Here is a 13,353-nt window from a genome sequence, read left to right on the forward strand (position 1 = left end):
TGGCAAAATAGACTAACCTAAAACAATGCAAAGCAGTGGGCAGCGATAGACGCGGTGCGATAATCGCTGAGCAATAGACGCACGAGACGCTTCTGGCAAAATGGGCCTTTACTAGGTTCACTCTGTATATTGCTAATTCTTAAAACTGTAACTTTTGATGATTATTGATACTACCCCAATAACGTATACATTTATGTAAAATGGTGTGTTGGCGTTTAAGAAGTAAATGTAAGATAGAATGTACAGTGGGCTACTATTGAATTGAATTTGGTAGGAGACTCTAATCCTATTGTGAAAACCGAGTCTTGATGCTGGTAGGGTTCTGGGCATATGTTATTTGGGGCTTAGGGGAACTGTAATGCTTGTATCATGGATAAACACCTATTTCCCGCCATCTACCGTATGTAATGTAGCCTACTATTGTTTCAAGAACTGTTTGTAACATATTTAATGTAATATATATATATATATATATATATATATTCTTATTTATGGTTATATTATAATTGTCAAGCTGTGTTTACACGAGGCCAGTAGACAGATGCAGGTTACCTTTCAGATAACTTGAAATACACTAGGGACAGGTAATCAGGCTGTCTACTAGCCTTGTAAAGAACAGCTTGAAGGATAAAAAGTAATAAGAAAAAAATTTCAAAAATTATAAAGTATATATTTGGAAATAGCACAACAATGTAAGCTCAAACTTAATAACTTAACAAAAATAACTTTCTTGGAAAGGAAAAATATATTTTACACAAAAAAATTGAATTACGATGGAAACATTCCTTGTCTCCTCTTCTTAGCTGCCATTGCTCTGCGGTTGTGATTACCACGGGAAGATTTGTTGGTATTTTTAAACTCCCGATTTCTGACAACCTCTTTTTCTTGTCCTTGTCCTTTGGCTTTTCCTGTAATTGATCATTTACATTTGAATTAGTTTTTGTACAAGTGAAATTTATATAGTAGACAATAAGGTAACTCCAGGGGTATTTTGCCTTTATCTTGGTTAAATATTGACATGGTGTAGAAAAAGATGTATAACAAAATACATATAATGACAAAAAATAGAAAAAAATAAATGTAATGTAAAAACAGCCATACAATATAGAGCTTGAGAATAAACATAATGTTTAAAAAAATTATGTATTCAACCAAATAAGATTTGCAAAGAAAGAATATTACAGCAAAATATTAGTCGAAAACAATTAAAATCTTAACCCTCCGAGTGTCCCTTGTTTTGGCCTTAATGTCTGCCAAAACAATTTATATGCCTATTACGTTCTATTATATTATATGCCTAAACCTCTAAATTATATGCCTATTTTTTGCTCATTTGCTAGGTTTTATTAAAACGGATCTGAGAAGCTTGAAAACAATGTTAATTATACTGTTCTATATACCATTTTGTTTGGAAAATCATGGGCTTCAATATTATACATAGAACATAAGGAACATTTGTTTCAAAAAAATTTTTTAGGTAAAATAAATATTTTGGAAAATTTTCAAAAAAAAAATAAGTTCGCGCTCAATGAAATTGTATAAATTATAGGCCTATAAATATTTGAAAATAGCCACTTTGTTCTAAATTTTATGAGGATTACAAATATATAGTAATATAAGGAAGTAGATTTGCAAATAAATAAGTTATGGGCAAAAAACAGATTTCAGTACATAGCGATTAGCTAAGAATGCATAGCCTAACCATAGCTAGGAATCTGGCTGATAATTTACATCAATATCACTACCTACTTCTTCAGGATCATCAACCAGCCCTTCAAAATCACTTAAATCTTCTTATAATGCACCACGTATATCACTACTTTTTATTTTTAACACTAAAACAATGATAAACGTAATAAAACACATCAGTCATCGGTACGAGGTTAATCAAGCTGTTTACAAATACGCACGTCAGCTGTCTGCTACAATATTTTCGGAACTAAAATGAATAGCGCTTAGAGACAGACCTCCGGAGAAAGCTCTGAATCTGTAAAATAAAACGATACCTAACTCGATCCAGTTCAATCCGATTTTGTCAGTCATAGAGCTTTCGCCGTAAACAGTGTTTGTGAGTCGCTGCAGCGACAAATAACACTCGGAGGGTTAGAAACAATGGAACACTATCAAAACTCTTATTGGAGAAAATACGAAAGGATGTAGGTAGAACACATTGTATTGAAAGGTGATGATAAAGAATTAATGATAAGCCCTGAAGTAGTTGCATATTAACCCCCCCCCCCTCTGTTTTGTATTATTTTTTGTTTGTACAGTAGAACCTCGATAAATCGACACTTTGTGGTCTTAAGGGGTGTCGAACTACAGTAGAAACTTGATAACAAGACAATAGGGATTATAAAATAAGACTTGTTATCAAGGTTGATTTCTTATCGAGGTTTATCTGTTATGCATAAGGTTATGCAGATTTAGGCAAGTTGAAGTACATGTATTTTTATACAAAATTTTGTGGAGAACGCGATGGTACTGTTAAATGTTGATGAAAGTTTTAAAATAACCCAAAAAATGCAACATTTTTGCAATTATGCAATTTTTTCAAAAAATTTTAAGCAACTCTTCTCTGGGGGTGTTTATGAGATATATTTTTTCAAACCACGTTTACAAGTTCCATTTATGCTCCTCTTATACCCAATAAAAAGTTTAACGCTTATTCGCGACCACCCTGCATATATAAACTATACAATATTAGTAGGATTATAGGCCTACCAGGGACTTTAATAATTATTGTTATTGCAAATCGTTCAACCAAATTCATTGTAGTCTATACACTTGTGGCAAACGAAAAACTTGGGATCGTTCGAGTTAGACAATTTTTTGATACGTTGAGAAAAGTAGGGAAGATTGGAAGACGACGGACACCTTCAGCCATATATGGCAGGACATTTTCAAAGCTTGCAACTCGTCAAAAACACATTTAAAACATGGACGACACAAACAAAAAAAAAACATTAAAATGGTACGAATACACAATAAACATTTGTGTTCGTGTTGTCCGTGTTTTAAATGTGTTTTTGACGAGTTGAAGCTTTGAAAATTTGGTCTTCGCAACGAAACATGTACCTACCTAAGCTGATGAACAATATTAATCGTTGGACTATTTGACGGAGGTATGTAAAAAACCTATTATTGTCGTAACACAGTTTGGTTAATGTCTCAGTCTCAGACTTCGGTATGGGGGCACAGGTTTAATTCCTGGCATAATCACAAAAACTAGAATTGATGTTTTGTTTTTGTAATGGACTTTCGCATCAATATTCTACCTTTTCCCCAAGCATTATTGATTTGCAAGAATACCCTTTCAACTATTGCCGATATGCATTTCAAACAGAAAATGTATTCCAAAATCAGACCAAGATTTCAAACTAGAACTAAATTTAGTGGGGGGTCACGTCCCCCTTGATGCCCACCTGAGGCAATCAAGAAAATACTTTGTTTAACATTTTACTTCACCTTGGTTACAGCAAAACATAGCAGAAACATATAACTTTTGAACAAAGAATCGTAAATAAAAATAAGTTACCTAGCAACAAAATTCATATTTGAAATGAACTTTTAACAAGTCACAAGCTCTCTGTATCGTGAGTAATAATAATAAGAAATTGAAGAGTAAACTTTAAATTAGAAACATGTAGATAAGTTTTAATTGTATTCTTAGCTTTGCGAATCAATTATGAGAACGTTGATTATTTTGGACATAATTAAAAGTATCTTAATCAAATTTCTATCTTAGCTTTGTTAAACTCATCCCATTTCTATGATTGTAGTTTGATTAGCCATAAGTTTGATTTCAAAGGTTTTTTTTCTGATTGAGATAGGAAATCCTTAATTATTTAAGTTAAAATATCATTTTTTAAATGTACAAAACATCAAATTTATTTATAAGGAAAAACAATTACCTTCTGGTCCATTTTAAGTTTATTATTGAAGACTAGGCCTATTGGTTGTTTCATGACTTCCTAGTTCCAAGCTCTTTTTCACTAAACTTGCAAACATGAACACGTTTCAAAATTACATTAAGGAATGTAGAGTAGTACTGCATTCCATCAACACTCAAATGAATAAATTTTGAAAACTAATGTGTATAAGGAAGTTCTGAAGATGTCTATTATTATATTGAATCAAATATTGAGTTAGAAATTATCTATACACTTGGAGGCAGTTCACGAGTCACGGGTTATCCTTAGTTCGAGCGCAAAATCCAGTTATAGCCAGTTTTTTTGCGCCACGGCTTAGAAATCGGCTTCACGAGTACGAGGTTACGCGCGCTCGGGCGCAGACAGATAAACTTCACCCAATTATGACAAGGATAAACCCGAGCGCAAAAAGTCGGCTTCACGGGTTCAATTAGAGAAAACCCCGGGCCAAATGTCGGGTTCACGAGTCATGGTCTAGCGCAAACTGGATAATCTCAGGCGTAAATAACAATGGTTTTGGACTTCAACTTAACCCTGCTAGGGGGCAGGGTTAAGGTGACATCATGTCGGGATTATCTCATTTGCTCGTTTATTGTTTTTTTGTTAGCAAAAAGAATGTTATATTCGGATTCGCCATTAAATTCTGAAAAATTTCATTACCCTCAACATGATATTTATTTTTTTTTATTTTTTTACTACTGATTGCCGAAAACATGCAAAACATCGTAAAAAGTAACTGTTGAGACATTTTAATTAATTATTACTAAGTAAAAATATAACTAATAGCTTAACATATTCATATAAATTTAAATTGCCATCGAATCTTATTGCGTAAATGTTTTATATTTATTTTAGCAATTTTGAATCCTTTTATCTCAGCTGAATAATATCAAAATGAAAATGGTTCCATCAAACACTGTTAGGTTTGTCTAAGAATTTTTATTGTATAAAATTAGTACAATTATTGTTCCGCCATAAAATTCATATAAAACATAGGTCATTTTAACTAAGTATCCAAATTTTACTTTGTATGTTTTAAATTATATGTTTATATTACTATGTTTATGATTTAACATTTGTTAAAGAAAGACCTTTTCATCTGATAATGTCATTTGTCATATCGGGATTTACAATAAATTGCTTCAATTTGCTGAGGTAAAAGATTAATTCTATAGTTAAATATAAAAAACTTTGTATTACAACAAAATATTTTTTAAAATTATAACCTGTTTTCTCATGCTTAGGGCTGCGCTCTGCCCGTCTGGCGCGCGCAAATGTTCTTAGGGGTTTAGTTCTTAGGCCTGCTGTTTGTAGCCCCAATTGTGAACCGATTTAAAAGATCTTGGTGTCATAAAATGTTATTGTAGGTTTGCCATTTTATATTTACATTTATTACTGTATACGTATGAAGGCATATCGGCTCCTATAATAGCCAGTTGTTGCTCCAAATTTATTTTTTATACAAATTACTCATACATAAAAGATATTCATAAATCTTTGAAAAGAGCAGTCATTTTATTAAATAATTTGAACGTTTTGATACAACTGCAAACCTGATAAAGTATGTCTTATTTTTGAACATAATTGGTAATAGAATTTTATTGCAAACATTACTAAGATTTGTATAAACTTTTTTTAAAACATAATTGCATTTTCCCAATTCAAAGTATTCAGTAAAAGTATATTATTCATAATTCAATGATAAATTGAGTAACCTTAAACTTAAGTATAAAATGAATTCAAGTGCATATCCACAACCTTTTATACGATATCAGTAAATACTCTGTTTAATTATAATAATTTATGAACCAATCATTATGACGTAACGTCATCCTATTGTTTTGGAGCTCGTCGACCGCGAGCAGCGGCCCGGCAGGTGGCTGTTGCCAACCTCCCAACGAAAATTCCCAGTTAATCCCTGCTCTTGAGCGACGGCCAGCGTTGGTCTCGGCTAAGCTTGATCTCGGCTAACGCTCTATGTCGTGAACCCATTTTTTGACCGTCGGTTAAAATTGGTCGAGATCAACGATAACCGCGGGCCACGAAACCCCGTACTCGTGAACCGCCTCTTAGTTATCAATAGCTAGATAATTTTGATTTATTTTGGAAAACTATATGTTTTATTTGATGTTTGTTTACATAAAATAAAATAAAAATACTTAAGCCTATACTTTTAATGGCAGATTTTATTTTGAATGGACAGCTATTAGATTTAACCTTCAGTATCCAATAATCAATGATTTAACTGAGATCTGATAAGAAATGTTTTGCTAAAAAAAAATTTTAAACTTCTTTAATACTGATTTATATATTTCTAAAATGAAAATTATGTTGCATTAAATTAACACAATGTTACAAGTTTTTAATACTTTCTAACTAGTTTTAAGTAGCTCAGTGTCTCTGATGAAAGAAAACAGCAATAAGACCAAGGTAAGTCTGTTTAATTATTTATAGGCCAATTTTATGATGCAAAAATTGTTAGAAGTTACCTACCTGCTATTACTTAATTGTTTTTAAGCTAATGTGCCTAACATAAAATAACAATTTTAAGAATCATTTACTAGCTGGTTGAAGTGTAAATGTTATTTTTATATTGATTAGGATGGTCCTCATGTTTGGTATATGCTTTTTTTCACGAACAATAGGCAAAATTAAAAGAGCCAAGCTTTGAAAAATATTTGAGAAATAAACAAAATATTGCCAGTAAATGTTGGTTATGAGGTTTAACCTTACAAGATAATGGTAGTCAGAGTTCAAACAACTGCAAACACAGGAACACTAACTTTAAACTATTTGGGTTAAAATATGCACATAGGTAGCGAACCCATCTCAATAATTGATAATACAAAATTACACACATCAAGATGTATTCAAATTACACAGGGGTATATTTGATGTAATGGAGCATGTTGTCAAATTATTGGAACCTTAGGATCTGTATTAAAAAACATTTTAATCTGATATTTTATTGATTACAAAACAAAATAATGAAGTATACAATGTTACTGCTTTTGGTTGTTCAATGGCACGAAATTCTATGAAGGAGCAGGAAATAACAACATGTAAGGAGGAATCATGTAAATAACTATATTTCTCACACATGTTTCAGTTCCGGTAAGTCAAATATTACAAATCAACCTATTAAAAGCACATTTATCAATTTAACACATGTTTTCATTGAAACCGTATCCTTTTCACAACAACTTTACCTCAGCAAGTACAGTATTTAGCTTATGCAAGTGGCAGAAATTATGTTTCAAAATTTCTTATTTTGAAAATATTTGAAAATATTTGTAACTCCTTAATCATACTCGTTTAGTACTTTTATTGACATAATACTTTGAAATAAAATAAGTACTGTACCTAGTGTTCATGTTTCTTTTTCTCTTGTGTTTCAGATTGCTTGAGAGGAGACTTACACCTACAGCTTGTAGCCATGTTAGCTACCTTTTAGCAACACTGTTCAATAATCTTCGAAAGACTCTCGACACACACACACTACACCAGGGTGGTCCAAAGGACATTTTGCCGGTTTCCTCTTAGAGTCTTTTATAGGACTCATTGGAGACTTGTGACGTGTCGGCCCTGTCCCATGCGGTTACTTTATCTGACAAAGCCTAAACGTTTTCAATGCAATCATCTCATATCCCTGAAAACTTCAGACCTAGTTTCTCTATGAATATTCTCAGATTTTCTTCACATGTTATTTTACAACTCGCTTGTCTTGACCCGTAGTCTTCAGACCACCTTGCAACCCGCCTGTATCCCTCCCTGTGACATCTGTCACCGTGACAAACTACACATAGTTGGGTGAAGGAGTTACCCGCTTACGAGCCTGGTCAACATACTTCAAAGAACCATTACACCTCAGAATAGTAGTTTGTTCACTCCTCGAGTGTGGACCAGAAATGTTCTAGGTGTCAGACGAGGCAACTCAACACAGTTCACACTCCGCTTTAACAAAGTATTTATTTCTACATGGCTGCAGATTTATCAAGGCCTTATCACTCTGAATTGAGTCAGAAGAATGAAAAGGAAACTCTGGACACAACCCTACAACAGGTAGCTTTCCATGGTTATTTTGATAGTGCTCGTGTTTAAGGAATGTTACATTCTAGGCAGAAATAAAAATGTTAAAAAGTAAAAATTTTACAGATAATCAATCTGTAAAAATCTAGGAAATGTCTTTCTACATCTCACAGTAGTGTAATTAAAAATACAGCCATCAATAGTGAATGGGTAAAACCAAAAGCAATGTTCTTTCTTAAGAAATTATTATTCATTTATATAAATCTATATAAATAAAATTACAGTTTTGTCTGTACATTGCTTAGAATCATGCAGTTTTTGGTTATTTTTACGTTTCATAGCCTAAGAAAGCCGAAACGAGTCTTATCTCAATTTCTGTCTGTATGTCTGGTTTGTCCATTCTTTGGTTCCGTCTGTAACGCCAAAATGTCATTTTACGCGGCCTACTCCTAGAAAACTAGAGTACCGATCAAGGTTCTAATCATTTTTCTGTATTTACTGGATTAGTGAGAGTGTCTTTGGCTATAAAAACATGGCCTCGCTTCTTGGATAACAAAATAACGAACCATCAAAAACCCAATTTTGTTCGATTTTTGTCAAATTTTCTCCCAATGTTTACTATTACATTTTATGAAATAACGATCAGCTGTTTGGATTAGTTCTCACTTCTAGCTGTCACTGATATGTTTACATTAAAAGTTGTTTACAAATACCGCAACCATTTCGATCAAGTTTTGTTATCACATCCAAACCAAGTGAGATTAAAAACGTTGTGCCTTACTTAACCGGTTTAATTAATCGCAAGTGCAACGATTGTTCTTGAGTTTTGATAACCGGGGAAAATACCGTGAATCAGTGTTGTATTAGTGCTGGGAAACTTACATGTTCTTAATCATCATCACCAATAGCTTACAAAAAAGGTTTCCACTCATTGACGGTGCTTCAAGAACAGTTGTGTAAAGTGCAAAGTAAAAAATCCCTACTGCATTGGGTGATCGTGGATGTTGCTGCGATCTTGGAAGATGTTTCTGATTTTGCTGTGATCGTAACCTGTAGCTAAACTCGCTTTTCCAATGTGTCACTTTTGGTTTCTACTTACTTACATTTCGACAACGATATCGGTACTTTTCCTACTTAGGAAGTAAAACTACAAAACGTCCAAAACCTCAGATTTTTGCGTTTTTTGTAACATTTCCCCCGAATGTTTGCTAGATATATGTACCGATTACCGTTTAGAGATTACGTACCGGTAATATTTTAAATAAGAAACCTTTGTTTGGATAAAGGTGGTTTCTTCAAACTGTCATTAATATGTTAACATTAAAAGTTGCTTACAAATAATCCTATTAATGGAAAATAACTTTGATTTTCGAAAACTAAAAAAAAATTAAAACCAAGGGAGATTAATAACTTTGGTACTGCACCACATCAAGTGAAAGTTTTTTTTAGCAAACCATAGTGAGTTTTTAAAGCTTTACGTTGTTTACGTTACATGTTACATGTTTTGTGGCCTGTGTTTTTATTTATTTATATATTTGCCAACGGATTAACACCTATAATACAGTTTGATTAGAAGGACAGTTTGAATTGGTCGTAAGTACTATAGTTCTTTTCTTAAATGTAAACGTTGGTTTATGGTACTGCTACTTTTCCTTAGAACCGGTGGTAGCAGTAAGAATAATTTTTACGTACAAACACATCACTATTTACAACTATAGTATAAGTAACTATCGGTACTTTTCCTACTTAGGAAGTAAAACTACAAAACGTCCATAACCTCAGATTTTTGCGTTTTTTGTAACATTTCCTCCGAATGTTTGCTAGATATATGTACCGATTACCGTTTAGAGATTACGTACCGGTAACATGGCCTCGCTTCTTGGATAACAAAATAACGAACCATCAAAAACCCAATTTTGTTCGATTTTTGTCAAATTTTCTCCCAATGTTTACTATTACATTTTATGAAATAACGATCAGCTGTTTGGATTAGTTCTCACTTCTAGCTGTCACTGATATGTTTACATTAAAAGTTGTTTACAAATACCGCAACCATTTCGATCAAGTTTTGTTATCACATCCAAACCAAGTGCGATTAAAAACGTTGTGCCTTACTTAACCGGTTTAATTAATCGCAAGTGCAACGATTGTTCTTGAGTTTTGATAACCGGGGAAAATACCGTGAATCAGTGTTGTATTAGTGCTGGGAAACTTACATGTTCTTAATCATCATCACCAATAGCTTACAAAAAAGGTTTCCACTCATTGACGGTGCTTCAAGAACAGTTGTGTAAAGTGCAAAGTAAAAAATCCCTACTGCATTGGGTGATCGTGGATGTTGCTGCGATCTTGGAAGATGTTTCTGATTTTGCTGTGATCGTAACCTGTAGCTAAACTCGCTTTTCCAATGTGTCACTTTTGGTTTCTACTTACTTACATTTCGACAACGATATCGGTACTTTTCCTACTTAGGAAGTAAAACTACAAAACGTCCAAAACCTCAGATTTTTGCGTTTTTTGTAACATTTCCCCCGAATGTTTGCTAGATAAATGTACCGATTACCGTTTAGAGATTACGTACCGGTAATATTTTAAATAAGAAACCTTTGTTTGGATAAAGGTGGTTTCTTCAAACTGTCATTAATATGTTAACATTAAAAGTTGCTTACAAATAATCCTATTAATGGGAAATAACTTTGATTTTCGAAAACTAAAAAAAAATTAAAACCAAGGGAGATTAATAACTTTGGTACTGCACCACATCAAGTGAAAGTTTTTTTTAGCAAACCATAGTGAGTTTTTAAAGCTTTACGTTGTTTACGTTACATGTTACATGTTTTGTGGCCTGTGTTTTTATTTATTTATATATTTGCCAACGGATTAACACCTATAATACAGTTTGATTAGAAGGACAGTTTGAATTGGTCGTAAGTACTATAGTTCTTTTCTTAAATGTAAACGTTGGTTTATGGTACTGCTACTTTTCCTTAGAACCGGTGGTAGCAGTAAGAATAATTTTTACGTACAAACACATCACTATTTACAACTATAGTATAAGTAACTATCGGTACTTTTCCTACTTAGGAAGTAAAACTACAAAACGTCCATAACCTCAGATTTTTGCGTTTTTTGTAACATTTCCTCCGAATGTTTGCTAGATATATGTACCGATTACCGTTTAGAGATTACGTACCGGTAATATTTTAAATAAGAAACCTTTGTTTGGATAAAGGTGGTTTCTTCAAACTGTCATTAATATGTTAACATTAAAAGTTGCTTACAAATAATCCTATTAATGGGAAATAACTTTGATTTTCGAAAACTAAAAAAAAATTAAAACCAAGGGAGATTAATAACTTCGGTACTGCACCACATCAAGTGAAAGTTTTTTTAGCAAACCATAGTGAGTTTTTAAAGCTTTACGTTGTTTACGTTACATGTTACATGTTTTGTGGCCTGTGTTTTTATTTATTTATATATTTGCCAACGGATTAACACCTATAATACAGTTTGATTAGAAGGACAGTTTGAATTGGTCGTAGTGATGCACCTTATTTCTTATTAAATTTAATTGATGTCTTACTGTATAATTTTTGCGTTTTCTGTCTGTACTTCAAAATGTTTGTTATGCTAAGAAAATTATAAAACGTTAGTGAAAGATTTTTTTTTAGAAAACCATTATGAATTTTTAAAGCTTGGCGTTGTAAAGTATAAATGTTTTGTGGACTGTGTATTTATTTACTTATTTATATATTTGCCAACGGATTTACACCAATTTTACAGTTTGATTAGGCCTAAAAACGATTATCATAACATTCGATGACACTATAAAAACTTGCAAATAATTATTTTGTTTGTAATTTGCTTTGGTTAAAGCGTAGCAAATACCCTAATTCAATTCTGTATTTGTGTGTGTATGTCTGTTGGTAACGCATTAATGTCCTTATTTCTCAGTGTTTCGTGGAAAAGACAAGAACTCCTTTGTTAATGAACATTTCAACCTGAATAAAGTGTGCAGTAGTGAGGTTGAGGTAGTATTTTAACTACTTTTAACCAGTGTGAAAAGTAACTTTCAATTACAGGCCTACCTTAGGGCTATGCCTCATAGATCTATAAAGCAATTCCTTTTATCATTAGATTTAAAATATGGACTAACACGATAGGGTGACATTTAATTGCGAAGCATTCGTTTTGGCTTTGAAACTGTCAGATATTGTAGTTGCGAAGGTTTATATGTATTCCTATACAGTAATAGTTTTGCCAGCATATCTGGAAAAATGCACACTAAATATGCAAACCAACTCCTGTTCTGAATATAAGGTTTCAACTTACTACAAGATTCCCGTACGTAGAACGGGCAAACAACTACTATACAAATAAAGACAAGTAAAATGGAACTTAGCAATAAGAATATCAATAGGAAAATATCCCTAATGACTAGTTCCTACAATAACTACAGCAATAATACTAATTGATAAAACATAATCCTCACTTAAACGTGTTTTTTCTTCTAGACAAGCAACAAGAATCATCTCCCTTGCAACTTCTGAGCAAACGGTCAAAGAACAACTCATCCAGTTCATCTCCATAGGATTCCAAATTAAATCAGGTAAATACTCAACACAAAAATACCTTAGTTTGGTAATGTATCAGTCTCTATTTCTTTCTGAGGCGATGGGTAAGTGGCAACATTTCTAATAGTTAACCAGCATAAAAAAAACTTGTAACATTGTGATTCATCTTAAAGAATATATTTTTATTATCTAAATAATCCTATAAGTCAAAGGTGCTAAATAAAAACTAAACAAGATTTTAATTTGATAAGTTTACTGGAGAAGGGAAGTATGATGGCAGGAACGCAATCTGATAACGGAGGTACCTACTGGGCAGTACTGACCACCTACAGTCTCGACTTAAACTCCGTCGGATTAGCGGCGTCTTTTACTGATCAATTCCATAAGTTTCAATAAAGCAAAAACTGAATTATTAAAGTTAATTTTTTTAAATGTCTTGAACCTTTAAGTAAATTTTTTTTTAAATGTCTTGAACCTTGAAATAAACTGGGAAGTTAGTACACATTAACCTAGGTCAGTTTGATTTTGTATGTCCCAAATTAGCTTGAAAATTGCTCATTTAAGCACGTAATTTTCTAATTTTTTTGGGGGGGGAAGCCCCCAGACCGCCATCCTTTGCTGAGGGGTCAATATCTAAACACCTTTACATTTACAATAAAAAATACCCTAGCCGCAGCAAACCTGCAGATTAAGCGAATTTCCATTCGCCTGATTTGATTTTAACTTTAATCTATTTAAACACATTAAGTTTAATGAAGACCTAGGTTTGCAAGGAGGGTGATAAAATGTTTTTTTTTTATATATATATCAATATAACATGG

General features: G+C 32.7%; 1 protein-coding gene across 1 annotated transcript in view; it reads right to left on the reverse strand.

Annotated features, from left to right (window-relative positions):
• Nucleotides 1-649: 649 nt before the first annotated feature.
• LOC128990948 (activating signal cointegrator 1 complex subunit 2) overlaps nucleotides 650-13,353 on the reverse strand; it is a 49,823-nt gene continuing 37,119 nt past the window's right edge. The window contains exon 15 of the mRNA XM_054413624.1: nucleotides 650-908. Within this exon, the coding sequence (XP_054269599.1) occupies nucleotides 769-908 (140 nt within the window). The 3' untranslated portion in view covers nucleotides 650-768. The remainder of the gene's footprint in view (nucleotides 909-13,353) is intronic.

Source organism: Macrosteles quadrilineatus, unplaced genomic scaffold, assembly GCF_028750875.1.
Source record: "Macrosteles quadrilineatus isolate MER2022 unplaced genomic scaffold, UCM_ALF_1.0 Scaffold_3__2_contigs__length_128488019, whole genome shotgun sequence".
Lineage (NCBI taxonomy): Eukaryota > Metazoa > Arthropoda > Insecta > Hemiptera > Cicadellidae > Macrosteles > Macrosteles quadrilineatus.